Source organism: Corapipo altera, unplaced genomic scaffold (assembly GCF_003945725.1).
Source record: "Corapipo altera isolate COAL_440 unplaced genomic scaffold, ASM394572v1 57, whole genome shotgun sequence".
NCBI lineage: Eukaryota > Metazoa > Chordata > Aves > Passeriformes > Pipridae > Corapipo > Corapipo altera.
The window spans coordinates 8,697,806-8,720,026 of NW_020884905.1; the positions used below are offsets into that span (position 1 = coordinate 8,697,806).

General features: G+C 41.4%; 2 protein-coding genes across 6 annotated transcripts in view; one reads left to right on the forward strand and one right to left on the reverse strand.

The window, feature by feature from the left end:
- PATJ (PATJ, crumbs cell polarity complex component) overlaps nucleotides 1-1,464 on the reverse strand; it is a 143,516-nt gene extending 142,052 nt beyond the window's left edge. For 2 of the 5 annotated variants that reach the window (XM_027651661.1, XM_027651660.1), the window contains exon 1: nucleotides 1,424-1,460. The gene's annotated coding sequence lies outside the window, so the exon portion shown is untranslated. Of the gene's footprint in view, nucleotides 1-1,423 lie in introns of all 5 variants that reach the window. The other 3 variants (XM_027651662.1, XM_027651664.1, XM_027651663.1) reach the window with 3 other exon arrangements.
- A 2,587-nt stretch (nucleotides 1,465-4,051) lies between these two features.
- Nucleotides 4,052-17,835, forward strand: TM2D1 (TM2 domain containing 1). Its single transcript, XM_027651708.1, has 6 exons — nucleotides 4,052-4,399; nucleotides 5,876-5,949; nucleotides 8,229-8,337; nucleotides 12,639-12,730; nucleotides 15,607-15,680; nucleotides 16,872-17,835. Exons 1-6 carry the CDS (start codon nucleotides 4,281-4,283, stop codon nucleotides 16,980-16,982), a joined length of 579 nt encoding a protein of 192 aa, XP_027507509.1. The 5' UTR covers nucleotides 4,052-4,280; the 3' UTR covers nucleotides 16,983-17,835.
- The last annotated feature ends 4,386 nt before the right edge of the window (nucleotides 17,836-22,221 follow it).

A 22,221-nucleotide genomic window follows, 5' to 3' on the forward strand; every position in this document is an offset into this window, starting at 1 on the left:
CACCACACATCTCCAAGGTACAGTAGGTCAAAGGTAAATATTGTTAAAAATAAAAAATACTCCATGGGAAACTTGCGTAAGTCCTGTTTTTACATATGATCAGTGACTACAGGACGAGGAAAGTGAAGAAAACCCAACACTCTGCACCTGTGATCACCAGTCCCCATGCAGATCAAGAGGAGTCTTACTCACTCTCCAGGCATGCTAACTTTTAACAAGCAGAACCTGAATTCCTGCGGACTTCAGCCCCTAGGGAAGTGCTGGTGTGGGTTCTCTGTCGTCTAATAGAAGGGTGAGCTCATGCCAAAGCTGCTCTCTGTGAAGCAATAACATGGTCTCAAAACCTGTTCTCACAAAGCTCACGAAAACTTGGTTTTACAGCTAAATATTGTGATATTCTACTGATATTTGCCAATAAATCCTAAAGTTACTATGACGACAGTGTACAAGATTAACAAATCACTTCATGGGCAAACAGAGCTGTTAGACCTGGAACCATGCTGAGCTTCTAAGCTTCAAAAATTTATAAGGAACACCTATTAATCATCCCTAAACAAAGCAAAAACATGCTCTGCTAAGAATCTGTGGATTGACTAGCACTGACGGGAAGTGTTGCAATGGGTGCATTACTTCTCTGCTCTTCTCATCACGATCCAGCCTTTCCAAGCAATGGAAACTGCACAACAACAGGATACCAAGATGTCTCCAGCACCTGGGAGAGCCTTCAGAATCCATAGGGAGCCACACAGTTCTATCACATCCCTAACACAGCCTTGGTGTTAGAATGATGCCAAAACCTCCAGTGCATGAAACCTAAAGAGTTTTGAGGTGGGGGGTCTCTGGGTGAGTGCAGGCTGGTATCCTGATCGTGGCTATCCTGGTCAAGGTGGTTTCCACAGCAAGACATCGGTCAGGCACTGGAGAAGCGGGAGATGGTTGGAAACACTCAGAATCACGGAATGTTTCAGGCTGGAAGGGACCACAGTGGGTTCATCTGATCCAACTTCCCTGCTCAATCAAGGTCATCCCAGAGCACATAGCACAGGACTGTGTTCAGACGGTTTTGGAATATGTACACTGAGAGAGACTCCACACCCCCTCCGGGTAATCCCAGCGCTCCGTCACTGCACAGGAAAGAAGTTCTTCCTCATGTTCAGGTGGAACTTCCTGTGCATCAGTTTCAGCCCCGTTGCCTCTTATCCTATTGCTGGGCATCCCCGAGCAGAGAGATCCATCCTCTTGGCAGGTTGGAATATTTATTACAGATAAATATCGATATTTTTAACCCCATTTAGATATTTATAAACATAATTTCACCCGAGGATCTACACCACCGTGTCCGAAGGGGAATTAAGTCCTCTAGCAGAGCCTACTCTACGTGCCCCCTTCCCATCCCATCCCACCCGCGGGGCTCCCGCGGTACCTGCGGGCGGGAGGCGGCGGCGCTGGCCGGGAGCGGCGAGATGCCGGGATGGCCGGGAGCAGCGGGATGCCAGGAGCGGCGGGATGGCCGCCGGCGCTCACCTGGGCGGAAGCGGGAAGCGAGGGGCGATCCCGCCTCACCTGCGGCGCAGGAAGCCGGGGCGGCGCGGCGGGAGAGCCGCCTCCCGAGGGACGGCCGGGATTCGGCCCCTCCCGGCCCCGCCGGGCCCGCGGGCGGTGCGGGGACAGCGCACGGGGAGGGGACGGGGCTGAGCCCACCAGCGAGACACGGGGTCTGGCCGCTGTGGGAAGTGCAGAGCTTAAACTTCGGAGCAGAAATTAACTTTTTAATCAGTTTTCAGGTGATCCTGACCTCCCGGTGTGTTTATAAGTCGTGGTTCTGTCACATAGTCCTGACCTGTCACATGACCACCGACCTCCCCAGCGAAGGCAAAACAAGTGTAAATATTGTAGAAAAGCTTGTTTTTCACTCTTTTGCAGTAAATCGGTGTCCAAACTTAATTCAGGAGCTGTTTTGCGCTCCCCACAGAGGTGAGGTGAGCTGTGCTCAGTCTCAGCAGTCCAGCCCGCCACCACTTCACACAAGGGAACGTCAAAAAACATAGGAAAACTACTTGGATGGAGTTAAGGGATTGCAAGACTTCCCGCACAGAGCACGGAGCCAGCGCTGCTCCCAGCAGCACCCCAAAACACACCACGTCACTGCAGCTTCCAAAGAAATGCAGTGCAATGCCCGGGATGGCAATAAAAGCAAAGTTTTCCTCCCACTAGTCACAAAATACTGAACAGGTACCATTTTAGTTAAAGTTAATTGCAGGAAATGCAGGTGCTTTCTGTCCCTGAAACCTGTATGTTAGCCTGCTTTCTGATTTTTAAAGAATTAGATATGTACACACATGTACTCATAATCTCCAAATATAATTTTTATTCTGCTACACAGTTCCATGAGCTCATTTGCTGATCTCACACAGCCCTGCTCATTGCACACAGTAAGGGCTACAGGAGATTTAGAAAATAATTTCTCATAGATTTTCCCTCATTCTAGTGCCTGTTTTTACTAAGCAGCAGCAGTTGCACTAGAGCACGCAACATTATAAGAACACATCATTTCATCCCCCTTTTTAAAAAATTCCAGCTCCAAACGCCCAACTTCCCAGTCGTGACTCTCAGTTTTAATTAATGTGGCGCTCGTGAGAAGTGACAATTTTCTTGACAGTGATGAACAGCGAGTGGTGTATTTATCCATCCGAGAGACGCGCTGCAGACAGAAGAGCCGAGCACTTTCCCATCAGTGCACCTCTGTCTCCATCTCTGAGGGCTGAGTTCATCTCAGAGCGTGCTCTGGCCCTGGCCTTTCACTTCCAGTTGCTGAAAGGAGTATCAATTTTCATTTGCATACTTTGCCTGCTGAACTCCAGGCTGCCAATTCAGTTTACACAAATCTCCCAAAAAGCTGGTAGATGGCAATATTTCTCATCGCTGGCTGGGCTCTTTGTCAGCCATCCACACGTTTTAAATCTACACTTCTACAGATTCTGAGTATCTGGGACCACGACAAACCTTTCATTGGTATTGACACTCTAGACAAGTAACCAAAGTAACGCCCAGTAAACCCGAAAGACTTCCAGAAAGTCTGGGTAACGATGATGTTCTAATCAGTACTGTCTCAGAGTTGCTTTTCCAGCTTATTAGGTCCAATTATCAGGAAACGCTTCTTGAACTGATGTAAACTTAGGACAGTGGTGCTGCCTCTCCTGGGTGTGTTTACCCCAAATGATTTCTCCATCTCCTATAAACAGCCTGGCATCCCCAGTAGTTCATAAGTGAAAACTGACTCCTTCCAAACTAGCAAAACCTGAAACAGCCACGCTAGAAAAGCATTAAATAACTGTTAAGGAAGCAAGAAAAGGAAAAGGTTTGTAATCACCACCAAATGCCTTACAAAGAGCACATGCGGATAAAGATAAAAGCTTGCCTGCTCCAGGCTTTAATTATTCATTTTAAAAATTGAAATAAAAAGCGTTTTTAACAACGCACAATTTCATGCAATAATAGAGTAACAATTTCAAAGTATTTCCTTAATCTGAGTGCTGGGGGTGTGGTGGACACAGTGCCAGCACATCAGGCCCACCTGGCTGCCAGGGAATGTCCCAGCCCAGGTTAACCTGGTTTGGTAGGTGCTGACAGGTCACACCTTTAACTTCTCCTGGGGTTTTTAAACTTATTTTAAAGTACCCAGCGAACTCCAGACGCCATCAGGAACACCCACAAGTGCGATTTCACCAGGTGGGCCAACACCAGTCAGTGTTTGGAAGGGGAGGGAGGGTTCATATCACGTTCTTCCCTCACCGGGCCCCGGCACCCTCCACTCGGTTCAGGGCGCGTCCTGCCCGCGGTGCCATCACCCGGAACAGCCGCAGCCCCGCTCCGAGAGGCTCCTCGCGGTTGCTCACAGCTCCCCTCCGTTTCCCCCACCGTCCCCACACCTCCCCTGGGCCGGACGCCTCACGCCTGACATCTTGAGTTAGGTCAGATGCCGGCGGTGGGCGCGGCCATCTTTACTCAGGGCACGGCCCCGCCCGTCCCTCCGCCGGACCCTGCGAGCGCCATCTTGGGTAAGGGCGCGCTCTGCCCTCAGTGCTGCCTCAGCAGCCATATTTAATAAGGTCACCCCACGCCCCTGAACCCCCCCTCCAAAAACCCTAAAACCCCAACCCTTAGCACCCCACAAACATCCCGGGGTACTCCCCGTTTCTCCCCGCAGCCAGTGCAGGCTCCCACCGCGGCGGGGCCGTTCCGCTCCTCCCCGGTCAGCTGACGGCGGCGGCGGTCCCGTCATGGCCGCCCGGAGCGGCGCGGCTGAGGTGCGGGTGCTGCTTCTCCTCTGTTTCGCAGCCCTGGAGGGAGCGGCGGGCTCGGAGCCGTCGCTTAAGTGCGAGGAGCTACGGATGGGGCAATATCCTGAGCGGAGCCGGGGCCCGGGGCGGGGGGTGATGGTCGTGGTGATGGGCCCGGTGTGAAGCGGAGGGCATCGCTTGTCCCGAGCCCCGGCTGGAGGGGAGGGGGCGGTGAGGGCCGTGAGGTGCCTGGAAAGCCTCAGGATGAGAGTCCCGAGGGGGTCTGAGCTGGCCGGAGCGGGTCAAGGCACCTCAGGGTGTAGGATGAGAGGAAACGGCCCCAAGCGGCACCAAGGAAAGTTCAGTTTGGTCATCAGGAGGAATTTGTTCAGAGAAAGGGTGATTAGACATTGGAATGAGCTGCCAGGGAGGTGGTGCAGTCGCCATCCCTGGGGGTGTTTAAGGAAGGACTGGATGTGGCACTCAGTGCCGTCTTTTGGTTAACATGGTGGTATTTGGTCATAGGTTGGACTCGGTGGTCTCAGAGGTCTTTTCCAACCTTATTGATTCTGTGATTTCGGGCTGTGATTTCTGTGTGTGCCTCAGGGCAGGTTTGGGATGTCTCTCCCATTTTCAGTGAGAAAATCCTATGGGATAAAAGACCCCACTCCCTCACCTCTCCACCTTCTTATTTTCTGCAGGACACTAGAGTGAGACATGGAGGCTTTGCCGTATTATTAGGGAAAAGTTCTTCTCCCAGAGGGTGGTCGGGCACTGAATGGGCTCCCCAGGGCAGTGGTTATGGCACCAAGGCTGACAGAGCTCAAGAAGCATTTGGACAACCCTCTCAGGGACAGGGTGGGATTGTTGGGGTGTCCTGTGCAGAGCAGGAGTTAGACTCAATGATCCCTGTGGGTTGCTTCCAACTCAGGATATTCTGTTTTTATGCCCTACAGGGCACAGGTGTTGGGCTCTACCTGCAAGGCTCCTGCTCTCCAAGGTGCCTCAGGCTCTCCCCAGAGCATGTTGGTGGATGGCAGCTAACAGTTATTCATGATCAAAAGTGTCCGGAAAGCAAATCTTGGAAAAGCTAACTTCAGCTTCTGCTTTACTTGGCTGTGGGAGTTGAAACTTCTGGAAGTCAGTTCCAGCTCAGTTTGTTTCTGCACCAAATTCCTGGCATTTCAGATGTTCATTTTTATGTGTTCTTGGAATTTTGTACGTTCCTGTAGATTTAATCTTCTCAACCAAATGCCTCAATTTCAAGGTATTTAAATAAGGGAAGAAGACTAGATGAGGCGTGTGCTACCTTCTTGCCTTCAAATACAGAGGCTATGACTGATAAATATTGTAGTTCCTTTAGGTAGTGCTGACTGCAGCACTAATTAAACATGGGGCTTATGCGATATATTGGTGTATTAAATTGGATTAGCAGATTTGCTGCATGGTAATGTGCTGTTCCTGTTTTGGGGGATGGGTAGGAACTAACATCAAGGTGCATCTTAAATCCTCAGGGTTTAAGGAGGGTGGAATAAATTACTGTTAAACCTGTTGTAATGTTTGATATGAAAAATGTTTTCCTCAATTACCTGAACATATATGTGTGATGAGCCTAAAATAGACAATAGCACACAGGAACCAATGAATTGCACAAATCACACAGCATATGGTAAGGATTTCTAACTTATATATTGATTAACTACATTTTCCAGGGAAGTGTTCGATTTATGCATTTGTGTATCTGCTAGGTGAGCTTTACAAAGGATGGGATTAGTAATACCATTAGTCTGAAAGCCCAAAACACTTGTGTGGATTGGGTGCTTTACTAAAAAGGAAGAAATACATTTTCTCTGATTGGTACATTTCTAAGTGAGGTTTCTGGTAAATCTCTTCAATGTATGTTACATCCTTTAGGCTCTGTCCTGCACTGCTGTGATTAAAACAAACCATTCCTGTCATACTGATTTTGCATATAATTATTAGAAGAATTGACGTGTGACAGAACAGCCTTCAAAATCTTCTAATTTTTAAGTTGGTTTTTTTTCTTAAGGCAACATAGTGCTTTCCATTTTTACTAGGTTCTGCTGCATGAGGCTCTGTTTTGACAGCACATTTATTTGATGATCAGTTCTGATGCACTTTGGAGTTCAACAGAAAAAATCTTAAATTGATCACTTGGTTTCCTATCTGTGTTTAACTTTTCTGATGTTCTCAGGCATTGAAATAAATGGTTTGATAGCGCAGCAGTTTTGCTTTATGTGCACTCATGTTTAAAATCTTGGGATCACAGACTGGTTTGGATTGGGAGGGACCTTAAAGCTTATCCAGTTCCACTTCCCTGCCATGGGCAGGGGCACCTTCCACTAGACCGGTTTGCTCCAAGCCCCATCCAGCCTGGCCTTGGACACTTCTAGAGATGGGGCAGCCACAAAATACATGTGTGTGCGTGTTTTTCATATTTTGCTTTCCATAAGTGTTGAATGATTTTCTTCACTGGGATGTTCTGGCATAGTGAAGGTTTTCCAAATAATTTTGGCTGAAAATACTATCTAAAATGGATTATTTTTTGAGTTACTCATTCCTTTACATTTTTTACATTGTGTTTCTGACTAAAAATGGCCATTCAGAGATTAAAAAGATGTTATGTAGTTTGAGGTTGATCACAACTCAGATTATCAGTTGTTTAACTAAATACCCTGTGATTGTATTTAATACACTACACTTTTGAACAGGAGATAAGCTTCAGAGTAGAGCAAGTTGCTAAATTAATTAATGTTTTTTCTTTGTGCAGCATTTTTACACACAGCAGTTTTTAGATTGTCCCCAAAGTACTTGAGCTGCTTTTTTTTATTATTATTACTTAAGTAATAAAAAGTTAATTTCTGGACCATTCTTGAAGCGCTGCAGTTCCTAAACACCTTTGTGGGATCCATCACCCAGACAAATGGGGTTAATTCAAAGCATCAAAGTGGTGTCTTTGAGTAGTAGGTTTAGAGTCTTTGGAGTGACACTGAAGAGAAAACTGTGTCTTTGTTTATATCAATATATTTTAACTGCACTGGTTTTTTTCTAAGTAGCAGAAAGCACTGCTTTTTTTTGCTTATTTTTTTTACAAGAATGTACTTTTTTGTATTTGCCTTAGATTAGGCACATTGATCAGTAACATAAATGTGGGGCTTTATAGCAGTTAAGTCCAGGCATAACTGGAATATTATTTTTTTAGTCTCTATGCAATATGGATAGATACTAAAAAAGATCCAACTCTTACCTGTGTGTATTATTGGAAAATCTGGAAAGACATACTGAACCTGGCTTGCATGTCAGATGGAATTAGCCAACAGTACTCACAAGTACTGAAAACTGTTAGAAAGTGGGCAAAGGTCTGGGTTTTTTCCTTTTAAAACAACAGACTTCAGCATTAGGGAGTGACTAATATTCTGGTAATACATTGCAAACTTTTAGCAGGTGTCATTTTCTGCTGTGATTTCCACTTTGGTTGTCCTAAGAGTCAAGGATAATGGGATAATTTGGGTAGAAAGAGACCTCGGGAAGTTGTATAGTCCAACCTCCTGCTCAAAGCAGTGTTGGCACTGAATTCCAAGCAGGTTGCTCAGGGCTTTGTGCAGTCAGACCTTGAAAACCTCCAGGGATGGTGATGACATGATTTCTCTGGGCAACTTGTTCCAGTATTTGACTGTTCTCATGATGAAAATGTTTTCTGTATGTCAGGTTCTGATTTCTCATTGACTCATATTGAAGCCAGAGTGGGAATTACATTAGAATTAGGGCAGCAATTAGATTTGTATATTTTTAAACCATATATGTGTGAACTGTGCTCTGTATCAAGACTCTTCTACAGTAGAACTTAATTTGTTTCAGTTGTGTCTTGCTAGAAAAACGCCGTGATTGTCAGTTATTGCTCAATTTCAAATAATGTTTTGTCCTCAGTTCAATGTCTGCCAGCACCAAATATTACTTGCAAAGATCACCTTGGCGTAGAAAAAGTCTTTACAGGACACGAAGTTGGATTTTACAAGCCTATTGAGTGTCGCAATGTGTAAGTACTCACTGGCTTTTGTGATCGTTTATCTTTGTTTTCACACTGATGTTTTTCTAAAGTGGTGTGATGTGTTGACAGAAGGAAAAAGAGAAGTAAAATAGAACCATACACGTGTTGCCCAGTAGTTAATCCTCTAATAAACAGTATAAGGATGCAACAGAGAGTCATGGAATGGTTTGGTTTGGAAGGGACCATAAAGCTCATCTCTTTCCAACCCCCTGCCATGGGCAGGACACCTTCCACTAAACCAGGTTGCTCAAAACATGCATGTTCATAAGTGAATCTGTCTCTGCCTGCACATTCTTGTTGTTGCTTAATTCTGTTTGTGTCTTTGCTTTACTTAGTACACTTTAGCCTGGCAAAATTTTATCCCTAGTGCTAAGGCCACATTTCACATATGCTTAAAATCAGTACAGCTGGTGAAGGAGCTGTTGGGGACACCCCTCCATCGTATCCCAGTCCTGACAGACCCCACGGCATCAGGGAACTGATCTGGGTTGAGCTAACTTGGATCAGTTCCCCAGTTTGAGTCACAGTACAGTGGCTTCAAGTTCTGGTGCCAGCACAAGGATGAGGGTGACTCAAGAATAAAAGGGAGAGGAGAAAGGAGGGCTGGACTGGGCTGTGCTATTCAGTGCTTCATGCCAGTTTACAGTGTGCCTGTGCTGAAGTTGTAGTATGCTGGAATATTGGGGGAGCTTCAGTCTCTCCACTTCTTCCAAAAATCTCTTTAAGGGGAACTGTTCTCTATTTTTAAACAACTTTTGTATTTAATCAAACCCTCTCTGTCTTTTAAGAGCCTTTTTCTGGTATGTGAATGATGGACCTAGTTTTTCTAAAGCACATTGTGAGTGATGGAGAGCTCTGGATACCAATAAATGTTCCAACTGGCCAATGCTAATGATCAACCAGCACCTGTCAGTACCATTTGTTTCTCCTTTTTCTGGAATTCACATTGGAACCTCTTTCTTTTGTCCTACTGGAATCCTTGGAAATTAAAACTCCAGCAATACTCCCTGGGTATTCCTTATCACTCTGGTGGGCAAATAACTCTTATGTGGTACCAACTGCTCAATGATTTGCTTGACTTAGAAGTACAGCTCTGCCTCTTAATTTCATAAATATTTTCTCTGTATTTAGTCTTCTCAGCAGTCAAAGCTCAGCAAACTGAAGAAAACATATTATTACATCTAATCAAATTTCAATGCTTCAAACTAGACTTCAGTCACATTTTTGCCCAGAAACAATTGTGTTTCAGTCCCATCTGTGATGGGAAGAAGATGAGCTATACTAGTTTAATAAAATTGCTTCCTCTTTGGATTAGATGGTAATTCTTATGTTTGGAGGTTTTTTGTATACATATATTTTTGGTTTAATATATTTTCCAGAAACATTTTTTAAATGTAGCTTTTCTTTACATTTATTAATGAAAACCCAAGCCTATAGGCAGAAAAATGTCATCTTTTTTATGATGTCTATAACTTGGTTGTGATGATTATTTATGATGAATAATTAATGGTTACACTGCCAAAAGAACTTGCTGTGGCTTTTCCAGTCCTGTGATTGCCAGTGTGGCAGAAAGGGAAGAGCATGCTTTTGGGCTGAAAACTCCAGTAAAACACAACTGTGAAAAGAAAGAGTTACACAAGCATGTCCTTGATAAAGTCCCAAAACTAGTTAAAAATGGCAGCAAGGTTAATATCACCATCTTTCATCTGTACACTTGTTTAAAAAGTGGTCCAGTTACTGATAGATGTTTTCTAAGGCACTTTGAATGTTACCTAAGTGTTTAAAACATTATTTTAAGCAGGAATCTCCAGCTTAATTTTACAATAATAGCCCTGCCCTTTCTACTGCTTTTTGGAGATTTTCCAGCATCTTATCTGAGTTTTGATGGAAACTGTAACTGTCTTCTGGCAGAAATAACTGCACATCATTTAACCAGAAAATTAGTTTGAGAAGACATTGTCTCATAGCAGGATTGTCCTAGCATGGACACAGCAGGTAAATCTATCCCCAGCTTTTACAAAGGACAAATCAGCAAGGTGTCATTAGCCAAAGCTGTAATTTAGATAACAGTTCTGGGATCCAGTTATTTTAGAGCAAGACCAGGAGATGTTGTGTGTTTGTATAAGTGGTTGTGTTCAAGTTCAGTTACTCCTTGTGATAATTCAAGGGAAAGCTTGTAAGTGCTAATAAGATTGCTCCAACAAAGAAGCACTAGGAGTCGAGATTGCTTAGGTTTGGCTTTAGTTGGATGTTTTGGAGGTAGATTTTACTTTTTGGCCAAATTCTACAATCCCCCAGATTGGCCTTCTATAATGTATTTTGCTTAATATGCAGAGGCCCTGATTCTGCAGACTTTAAGTGTCCATTGTTCAAGTGTTGCCAGTCCAGGGAAGGAGCCTGTGAAATGGTAATCTTTGAAATTCAGGAGGTTCAGTGTGGAGAGGTCTTTGAGCAGCGGGGAGAGACCCCAAAAGAGTGAGCCAAAGCAGTACCTGATATTATCAACTGCTAAGGAAGAGTTGGAAGGAAAAGTTTTTAACGTGGCATCTGGAAGAAAGATACGCAGAAAAAGTAAAGGTTGGATGATGCTGAGAAGCGAGAAAAAAATCAGAAGAGGAACTGAAAAGAAATCGCGTCTTTTACCCAATTGTAGAAATTCCTTCAGATGCCTGGGATGTGTCATTTTCCTACTCACTGGTTTAGTCTTCAGTGCATGTTTTTATCTAAGAGAGTAAGACAAATGAAATACAAAAGTGGATGCAGCCTTGTTGCAGTATGCTCATGCTTCCACTTCATACTGTATTTCTTCTCCCTGTCAGTTTGATGTTGATGAGGTTGCAGACTGCTCTGCTTTTAAAAACATCTCAGTGCATAGGCAAGTGCTCAGTTTATTACTACTTTTGATCAGGAGCATCTCAAATTAAACCATGTTCCCATTTTATGTAAGCTTTTTTTATGCTTTAGTGTCCTTGGAGGGCTGTTGACACTTTGTAGCTGATAAACAATTTCCAACAGTTTACCTCAACTTTAAATAAACCCGTAAGTGTTCTTTACAGTGGCAACAAGGCAGTTCTAAAGATGATAATTTACATTACATTAGGTTCCAGGAATGCCCAGTGTGTTCTGTGTTGCTAATAAACACCAAGTAACAAATATTGAGGGAAGAGTCATGATTTAATCAATTAATGTTGCCATTAAGTCTTAAAGTCAGTAAATCTTGATAATAAGCAAAAAGGTAGATCTTTGCTTGGCATTGAAAATGCTTAATAAAGGTGCTTGGACTTTTGTCAGCTACTGTCTTTTTGAAACTCTGTTTTATTCAACAAAACCAAGAGTTTAATTTGGGTCTATTAAATAATTGCTGGCATGTAGTTGTGCACGTATCAAAACAGTGAATTATTGAATATTTTTAAGTTCTAATTACATTTGGGTTTGCTTTTCAGAAGCTCCCTGTTCGCCGAGGCAGCAAGTTCTGGTATCGAGAGCGATATGTTTTTAGCTGCCTTATTAATGTAAAGTTCACATCAGCAGGGATTGGAGTTACAGGTGGTTTGGTGGCTGCATCGCTCCAGCTGTTGGCAAGAAAGGTGCCAATTAGGACAAATCTCAAAAAGTCTGTTGTATCTGTTTATGTTGTATGACTAACCATGGGAAGCTTAACTTAGAATACCTCTCTAGCCCTGTACATCTTTATGCAGTCAATAGTTCTTCTCATTGTAAGTTTGTCCCTTTTAGAGTGTAGTGAGTGGATACATGACTTACTCTTTTTGCTGAATCTTTCCTGCAGCTTCTTCAGCCGGTGGCCATGGTTCATTTCTCCTTCAGATCTCGTTGCAATTACTGTCTCTGCTGACACCTCACCTGTCTGTCCTGTTCCTCTCGATTTGGCTGCATGTGAGACTAATGCCTGCAGACAGTATTCACACACCTCCTGGCTTTCTGGGCTTGTCTCAGTAGGGCTGAACTGTTAGGAAGTGCTCTGTGAAGCTGGGGAGAGATCAGCAACTGAATTATGTCTTGACAAGAAATCATCATTTAGTTTCAGAATAATCTGTATTCTGCAAGAGTACACTTGAGTTGCAGCAGCTGAGGTTGCTTTATGGAGGATGCCTTCCCAGTTTGAAAGCTTAGCATTATCAGTTCTGTGGCCGTTAATTGAAGATAAATAACAAGTCTGTTGTTTTTTTCTGAACTGAAGCAGCGGGAAAATGAGTCACTACTTTAATAGTCAAAAGTATGAGTGGATATATTTTGCAGTCATTACCTACATTGCTTGTTTCTTTTGGCAGAAATGGATACTCCTACAAAGTGGCAGTGGCTCTGTCCTTATTTCTTGGATGGCTGGGAGCAGATAGATTTTATCTAGGCTATCCTGCATTAGGTAAGTTTATTCCTTTTCTTTGAGGTAAAGCTTGTTATTATGACTAAATTGTATGTGTATATTCATATTTTAGGTAATGAAGACCCGTAGTCATAGTTTTAATATTTACAACTAAAATCCTTACTTTATTGTCAAGATAAAATGCTGCATTATCCTCAGCCTGCTCTTCTGTTGGAGTGGTGACAAATGAATATATAGTTGTCCAACAGATAAAATCCTAATAAGCAAACGTGGTTATTGCTGTTCATAGTTTTGCTTTGCATTGATGTTTACCACAGCATTCTTTGGGAGGCACTGGAACACAAGTGGGTTTGACTCATGTGCCAGCTACTTAAATGAGGCTTGATTTTACCAGAAAAATAGCACACAAATTTACAGTAAACCTGGTGTTTTGGGAGATGGAATTTATTCTGGCAAATGCATAGCTTGAAGATAAATCACATTGTTAACAGTTCTGCAGAAGCTGGGACTTTTAAAAGATCTCCCTCTGGTTGGTATTTTTAGGACCCGATTCCCAGGATGATGGTGCCACTGACTTTTAAATAGTTAATAATTAAAAAACCTGTGTGTTAGAACTATTTTCACTGGCCTTGTTTCTGAGCTGGGCAAAGGGAGTCAATTTAAGTGTAGACAGCATGGAGCAATGATTTGGAAAAAGTTATGTGTCTTACTGTCACTTCAGTTATGAATTTTGAGTTTCTGCCCATTAAATGCAAACACTTTTTTTTTTTTTAATGACATTACCTGTCCTTCTCAATAATCTTGTGTTAACATCCATGTCTTTTATCCCTGAGATTCTGTGATTAGCACTGACTTTGTCCATCTGTTTCACAAAAAGATAAATTTTTGGAAGCAGTCAATAAGGTGCATCTTTTTGTAATATCACTGGATTTGCAATAATAATTTGCAATAATTATTTTGTAATATATTGTAGTAATATATAGATTTATAAATCCTTAATTCTCACATGGAAGTTCTTCATGGCTCATGCTTCAACCCTACTGGAATATACTGTAGCCAGTAGCCAAAGTTAAGACCTAAAATTAAACTTCTCCAAAGCCAAGTTTTCTCTCCTTTAAAAGGTAAAGAAGACAAAAGCAAAAAGGTAAGAGTAGAAAAGATTAAAAGAATAAAAATCAACAGACTGGATTCCATGGGAGTGGATGATTAGGGATTTTTTTAGGTCATTCACGCCTTGGTAAAAAGTGGTTAAGAAAGGTTAATGGCATTGAAATATTTTTTGCAAGTGTAGTAAAGAGTGTAAATGGTCTTTTGGTTTATTTTTTTTTCCATCTCTTTTGCTTAAAGAGCACACAAATACAAACAAGCTATTGAGTATGAAGAAATCAGGAAAGCAACTTCTTCCTCTCCCACACACTGTGAACTAAACCATCAGTTATTAATGCAGAAGAGCACTATTTTTCCCTTCATGCTTTAGAGCAGTTTATTTTCTCAGTGTGATCTGCTGGTGGGGAGGGAAGTGAGGAGGAAGAAAAAAGCCAACTTTACCCTGCACTCCAAAAATAAATGCCAGGTTCAGAAACATTTCTTCTCCATCCAGTTCCTCAGGTGAATTAGAGCTGCTGCTGGAACCAGCAATGGTAAGAGACCTGCTGGGTTCCTCAAATGCCAGCTGGTGCTGGGACACTTTCCACTGGACCAGATTGCCTAGAGCTCCATCCAGCCTGGCCCTGAACACTTCCAGGGATGGGGCAGCCACAGCTTCTCTGGGCAACCTGTGCCAGGACTTCACCACCCTCACAGTCAGGAATGCACATGGGTTTTTCTTCCAATCAGCTGAAAGACCATCCAGCTACTACTCTTTCATCTTCTTGGTCATTAGGAGCTTTCTCCTGTTCTCTCTACAGTGTTGCAGAGATTATAAACTATCTCCCTGGAGTTTAGTTCCATCTTGCCAACTATGGGAGCTATATCCAGGCAGTGGGATGCTCTTCCTGCAGTGTGGATGCAGTTATTCTCCTCTTCTCCTCCATAGACAGCCTCATAAACAGGGCTGGGGGAGAGGAGGTGGTTTGTGGGACATGTTGCTGCTTTGGAGAGAGGGATAACCCAGATGTTTGCCTGAAGTGATACTTTAAACAGAATACAGTGAGAAGTATATATATTTTTTGCACAGGAAACTATTGATATTAAAAAAAAAATAAATTTTAAGACATCCTCTTTCTTCTGAGGGCATTTTCCAAATGAAATCTACTTTGCAGGGCATCTTCCAATGAAACATTTATCTGGTAGTTACTATTCTATTTTCTAGTTATCTTTTATTTATTAGTATAAAAATAACATTTTTTGTATACCAGTTAAAAAGAAGCATTTATATATTTTTATATAAACTAAAAAATAAATTCATATTTCAGGAAAAATATAAAAATGATACAAAGGATTGTTTTCCAAAGTTGCATGTTCTGTAAGTCAAATCTGTATATGCTGCAACTCATGAGGTGGTAGAAGGTCTCTATTCATAAGGAAAGTTTGCAGCTCAAGCTGGGATTTTTCTGTCAGTGCTTCAATCAAAGGAACATCAGCTTTGGCCTTTGCTTATTTACAGATCTGTTAAAAATGTGTTAATGTTTAAAATCCTTTAACTGTTTTCAGGCTGTAGAAATATGAATATGCTGTTTGATTTTTTCCTTGATAATTTAAGATCTTCAACTTCAGGTCTATTTCTAGATGTGTGTATATATATATAATATATATATATGTATATTATATATATAATATATGTATATATTATATATATATATATTATATATATTTTGTGGGAAGGGGAGAGAGTTGAGATGTGATTGGCACCAGAAACATGTGAACTTCATAGTAGTTGCTTAAAGTTGCAGTTAAATTTTATTTTTGTTTTTCAGGTTTGTTAAAGTTCTGCACTGTAGGATTTTGTGGAATTGGGAGCCTAATTGATTTCATACTTATTTCAATGCAGGTAAGTCAGAGTTTTCAAAACAAGATATAAATCTCTGTCTGTTAAAGCTGTGATTTGATTGCTAATAGTTCGTTAGCATTTTAGCCTTAAGAACCTTTGGGTATTGAAAAATCAAGGCATTTATTTTGGCTCTGTTAGACTGTTGTCGTAGAATATAGACACGAAATATCAATATATTTGCTGTTGGAATTAAAAATTAGACTAGCTATTTTTAAATACTTACAGTGAAGAGTACCATAAATTCACTTTATCAGAACCTCTTTATGTGACTCAGAGTTGAACTCAGCATGAGATGTCCTGCTGTTTCCAGAATCCCGAAATTCTGTGTTTGCCTGTGCATTATATTCATGAGAGAAGACATTGCCACTTTTCTTTTCTGCCTCTCCTCCAAATACAAGTCCCAGGTCACCTGAGAGCTGTGACTGTAGGATTCATGAGGGTGAAATCCCCAGCTGGAGTGAGATCTTGTGATATCATGAAATTGCCAAATTGTCTTACTCTACAGTGCAGCCATTTAGCATGAATTGCAAACTGCCTTTCATGAAGTTAAACTCCATTGTGGATGTAGGAGTTGTTTCTATGGGTTTATAGGAAAATATTTTGAAAGTGTGAATCTTTGTATATTTGTGTGCATCTTTTCTGTGCATTCTCAAATTCCTTTCTATGCTATCACAGTGATCTTGCCTCGGAGCGCTTACAGATCAATTTGAGAGTATCTTTCATCTCTCCTTGTTGATCTCCCTGATGACCCCACATCAATTTAGTACTTCAGAACAAAAAACTCCATGATCTTCTCTACTTCTCTTCATTCCTTACCTGTGCTGTGTTTCAAAGATACTTGTCATCAGCCTAATTCTCTGTTGCAGACCCTCCTTTGTTCAAGAAAAGTGGTTTGGAGCCCACTCATTTGTTAACCTGATTTTGTGACTCAAATCCTCACCGGATTAACCGAGTCCCAGCGCCTGGCTGTGTAATTTGGTTGATTAGAAGCCCAGGGGAAATGTTCCTTCTGAGACAGCGCTCGCTAAAACAGTTAAACTGCAGCATAACTTCAAAATAAATCTAGTTTCTGTTTGACTAATTAAGCATGACTAATTTTATGATGGGAAAATTAGCAGTAATTGAGACATTAGCACAAAGTATATATTTCACTTCATATTGAAAAGTCTTGGTTCTCTTTTTCTCTTGCAGATCGTTGGACCTTCCGATGGCTCCAGTTACATTATAGATTACTACGGTGCGAGGCTCACACGGCTCACCATCACCAATGCAACTTTCAGGAAAATGCAGACCTATCCCTAGTCCTGGCAGTAATTGTCACAAATCCATAGGGGCAGCTTATTTCTACAGCTGGATCCAGTTGTCCACTGGAATTGCTGAGGACTTATTAATTGCATTTCATGAGAACAGAATATTAAATGTACCTTGAACGAAGATGATCAAATGTGGAAGTTCCTCAAGTGCATGAGTTTACCTCAGAGGTCTAACTTTGTGGCTGCTCTATTTGTTGGAGCGCAGAGTTTCTTGCTAAGTTATATCACTTGTGAAATGTGCAGACTTTTGCACTGATGTTCTGTGTCTGTAAGTATAATTTAGTGTTACAGAGAACTGGAAAAAGAGTGAATGGGCCAGGATTACACTTGGGATCTGTTCTCATAACAGTTTCCAAAGTGGCAGTTTGGAAATTAACTTAAATATCCCAAACCACACAAACTGCCTTTCTTTCTATCCTGTTAAAATCCAAATAGCCCCAAGTCTTGTTCTGGTGTATCCTGTGAAATTCTGTTTATTGAAATAATTACTTCTGTAAAACTTGAAGACAAATTTTGGTCAAATAGCAAAGTTTGGTCAGTACTGATCAACAGTAAAAAGTATGGAGGTATAAAAAATAGAATCGTAGATGGCACATAACAGAAAGTGAGGGTGGGTGTTGACATGAAGGTTGACTGAGGTTAGAAGGGGAAATAATTGTTCTGCTTATTTTGATTTTCTGATTTCTGCTTATTTGATTTTTTTCTTTACTACTTTGCAACCATCCACAGTGAAATACATACCTTCTTTTTCTGCAAATAAATTGGTGCATGTGTTTGACAGCTACAGAGTGTCAGAAGAATGAGTTCTTTGTACTAATAAAGCCCTTAAAAGGTTCTTTTTTTGGATCACTTGTGTTTCTGTGAAATAATTCTGTGTCCTTCAAAGTCATTTGACCAGAGTTTTTAGAACAACTAAGATTTCCCACGTTGTTCCTTTAAAGAAAAGTATATACACACAGAGACAGAAAACAGAATCTTCACAGTATTTGGCCAGTTTTAAACATTCGCTTTACCTTCTAAGGAAAACTGGCAGTAACTGAGTGAGAAATCCACGTGATAGAAACTATAGTCAAGATTTTTTCAAAAATTTGGGCTATTCTGTTTTTCAGCTGAAACTTCCAAAACATTATAATGTGTCCACAAAGGGTATCTTTAAGAGAATTACCAAAAATGAGATTCCTAAATTGATTTTTTTTAAAGCACAATTTGTGGGTTTTAGTCTCATTTTAACCCACAGTGCACAGAAAGCTTTGTAAAGAAATCCTATTTTTTTTTTTCCAAATCAGCGTAACCTGACATATCACGTAATGAGAATAAACCACAAGGAATACTTTGTGCTTAACATTAATTCCTTCCTTCACGAAAGAAAGACGTGGTTTTGGAATACTTCCTACCATGCATTTTACTTGTGGGTTCAAAGATACAAGAACACTCTGTTACAGCTCCCTTCCCTTGCTTGATATTTGTTGCACCTCCCTTTGGTCTCTCTCACTGAATGCTCTTTGTGCACATCAGTTTTGTTCCCTGAAATACTTCAAAAAAACAGACAGGAAGTGGATGGAAAATAAGATCTCCTGGCTAAGATCATCCTGTGACTTGTCTGCTTTTTATTTTTTCACCCTGAAGCTGATAATGAAGCTGTGAAAATAGGAAGATGTCATGGATGTTATAATAAAAAAATAGCCTTGGGCAATTTATCACACAAGATTTCATTCTAAAATGTGTCTTCAGGTGTACAAGTAGCAGAGGGCTTGACTTGGTGATTTCAGCAGTCCATCATGTGCTTCGTTGTCTGTAAAAGAATCTGGGACCTATTTTGTGTGAATCAGATGAAAGTATAATTGGTTACAAGGTCCGTCAGATAGTTTGTTAATCCCAGAAGCCAAGTAGCCAGCAGAGAGAAAGATCTGCTATTCCAAGTTGCAGTGTTTCTGCAGAAAGAGATGGGTGCCAGCCAATCCAGGAAATAAAAGCTGCAGGGGGATTCTTCCCTCCTGGAGCTCTGGTTTGTGATCCAGTGTATGGTCATGCCAGGACTGCACTGCTCTGTCATCACAGGCAGAATCCAGCCACAGGCGACCAGACAGAGCAATTTAATTCTCTCCCCTTTAAGTTGTATTCTAGTTCAACCTCTGTCTTGTACTGACGTCTTTCCGCTTCATCCACAGCCCTCTCCCAAGTCTGTGAAGCCTTTTAGAAACTAGTACCACAGATGGCACAACCCTCAGAACTTGTATGGGATGCTACTGGGGTTCTGTTCCATTTCTGAACACACATTTCTGCGTTTCTGTATTGCTCCTTCAGCTGAAGTGGAGAGAGGGTTAACTGAGTGAGCAGATAATACTGCAGGGCCAAGAGAGAGTTAGTGAGGTCTTTGTTTTCATCTTGTAATTGTCAGATATGGCATGTTTACCATAAGGGCTGTGAAAAGTGTGATGCAAGATGTAAAGCTGTCCCTCTGTGTTAATAATAAATTGGCTACAGGAATATTTATCAAAATGTCTGTCCAATGATGATTTTCTGTGTTGCCGCCTGCTTTAGCTTCTTCCTGTCAATCAGCTTGTCCATCCTAATGTTTCTGTAGTTCTGATTGCACTGGAATAATATTCTCTCTGGATTGTTTTCCCCAAAACAGTTGCAAAGCAATGCAAATAATTAGACAATGTAGTATGTCATCCTCCTGCCTTGTTCTCAGATAAAATGATATCTGCTGGCCTTGCAGATAGTCAGGAATCCTTTCAACATTCCAACAAGACAGAGAAATACTATTTTGTATCTGTAAAATTAAAGAACATCAAAAATAAAGGCCAGAGTTTAAAACAAGAATTTGAAGTGCCTAAGCTTTAAAACTCACATGAAGCTGTTCACTGAAGATGCTGCAGATCCTGGTCAGGCGTGAAATCCAGATCTTCCCAAAGTACAGATGCAGTTCAGTCATTGCAAAAATGACCCTATAAACTGTCCTTTTTTCCTCCTTTTTTTGATGTCCATTTTAGGACTTTCTGCAATGTGCTTAACTGTGATCTGAAGGAGCAGGAGCTGAGAGAAACATCCAGCTTTGGGCATTTGACATTCATTCCTGCAGTGCAAAATAGGTGTGCTTACTCTGCATTAATAAATGTCTCTGGGTTGTATTTCTTCAGTTAGGTCAATCTGTGCATCTTTCACTTGTGTTTAGAGCTCATTTTCAAAAAAAAAAAAAAAAGTGGATTTAGAGATATTTTAGAACAAACTAGGTATTGCTCCTGGGATTTAAATAACTATGCCACAGCAACTTCCTGTGACAGTATTATGTTATCCTCACTGTTTCCCTCTCCACCACCACCCACTACTTACTACATGAAGATATCACTGCTGCTCTCAGGACCTGATAACACCTTAAATGTTACCTTTTATTCTGTTTCCAAAGATGTATTCCTGTACGTCTGCCAGTAAAACTTCTCAGCTCCACAGGAAAGTCTTTGTATTTGAAATGCTCCCTTAGAATTTTTTTTTTTTTTTTTTGGAGAACATCTGTTTTCACCCCATCAAGAATTGTTTCCTTTGTTCCTCAGGAGTATATTCAGTTATATTTGCTTGGACAACCACGTCTATTCAGTCTACTCCCCTCTCCTCTCTGTGTTTTTGAGATTTTTTAATTTTAGATCATTAGGTGTTCAGGCCATCTCTGCACTGTTGCTTGCTCTGCAGTTTTCAAACCTGTTTCCTCCAGAAGATGATGTTAAATACAATAAAGTTGGGTGCTCGAGCACCCAGTTGAGGAAATTCCAAAGGCAAGACTGTGCATTTCCATTGCTTCATAGGACTTTTGCTAATTGTGTGGTTGCTAATTATGTCACTAATGCATCATACAGACTTTCAGTGTCATCTCATCCCTAACTACTCTGCCATTTTCATTATTATAAATGGTCACTATATGGCTTCTTTAAAAAAATGCATAATTTAAATTCATTTAATTCATTCTCTTTAACTAGCTACCTTGTTCTGGGTTCAGCCTGCATCAGAGTCTGCCAAGAAGTGAAATATAGGAGATTATTCTGTTTGCATCTTCTGCCTGAATCCGAGGAGAAAAAATAGCTTAACTTTAGGCATATGCTTAAATGTTTTGCTAGACTGAAATTTGATCAATGCTCTTCCCACTTTCTTCCTCTCAATCCATCTGTGTTACCCAGAGAACCTTTTTAATCTCTGGGAATTATAAAAGAAAATCACACTCTGTAGGGAAACCTCAGCACTGACACAGTGAATGGCTAATGGTATTTGATACAGCTCTCTGATGCCCCATGTCCCAACTTTTTTTCACCTCAAAGCTGCTTTTTGTTGCCTTTTGTTCATAAATCTGTCTGTCCATGTAGCAGCTCCCTCTGGACATCCTGCCCCAATTTTTCAAGTACTTCTAGGAGGAATTGGACTCTTCAGAGCTGTATCAACCATGTAGAAATGTCACGGCATCAGATCAGGGAATCTGATAAATCCGAAGCAAAGACCCGTTGGGGAGCAGTAGATGTCAGTAAGAGGAGGTTGTAGGCTCTAGTTGCTGCAGAAAGAATCTGAAACTCAAACCCGCGTTGTCTCTCTGCCTTCTGCTTCCTGAAGGTGGAGCCAAACCCCCTATCAGATCCCCAGATCTTCCCAAGTTGTTCTTCATCGCACAGCAAAGACTTAGCACGCCGGTATTTTTCCTTGCACCACAGAGAAAACTGGAAAGTGGCTGCGAGGATTCTGTCTGGCCAAGATGCACTGTGCTCACTCTAGGTCTAAGACTGCAGCAAAAGAAAAGAAATCCAAGGATAAAAGGACAATCAGAATGCTGTTTGCACCATGAGTGATGGAGATTTAGTTCCATAAACTCCAAACAAAATAAAACATTTAAAAAATACTACTTGTCTCAAATACAAACTCCTTGCTTTTCCCAGGATTCTGATTCTAACTTTTTGTGCTTCATTAAAATCTCGAACATCCACGTGCTCCAATAACTCTCCATGATCCATCTGAATGGCTGCTTTCAGGACTGCAGTACTCTCTGAGCAGCATATTCCTTGGGCTCTGCAGATGCATATGACACAGCAGAATTTTAGGCAGTATAAGAATTATAAAGCTCAGTTTCCATTACCGTAATTGCTATATAAATCCTACCTTAGAACAGGTCTATTTAACCTTGGTTTGGGTTGAGACTTGGTCCAAGTCTGATAAGTTGAACACCAAATTATTTTTCTTTTTTTTTTCTC

What these genes read in the sequence shown, in the direction of transcription:
- TM2D1 (XM_027651708.1), top strand. Translation starts at nt 4,281, where the DNA reads ATGGCCGCCCGGAGCGGCGCGGCTGAGGTGCGGGTGCTGCTTCTCCTC. An exon ending in GAGGAGCTACGGATGGGGCA is followed by an intron (nt 4,400 to 5,875) that starts ATATCCTGAGCG and finishes AATTACCTGAAC; the next exon opens with ATATATGTGTGATGAGCCTA. An exon ending in CCTATTGAGTGTCGCAATGT is followed by an intron (nt 8,338 to 12,638) that starts GTAAGTACTCAC and finishes TTCTTTTGGCAG; the next exon opens with AAATGGATACTCCTACAAAG.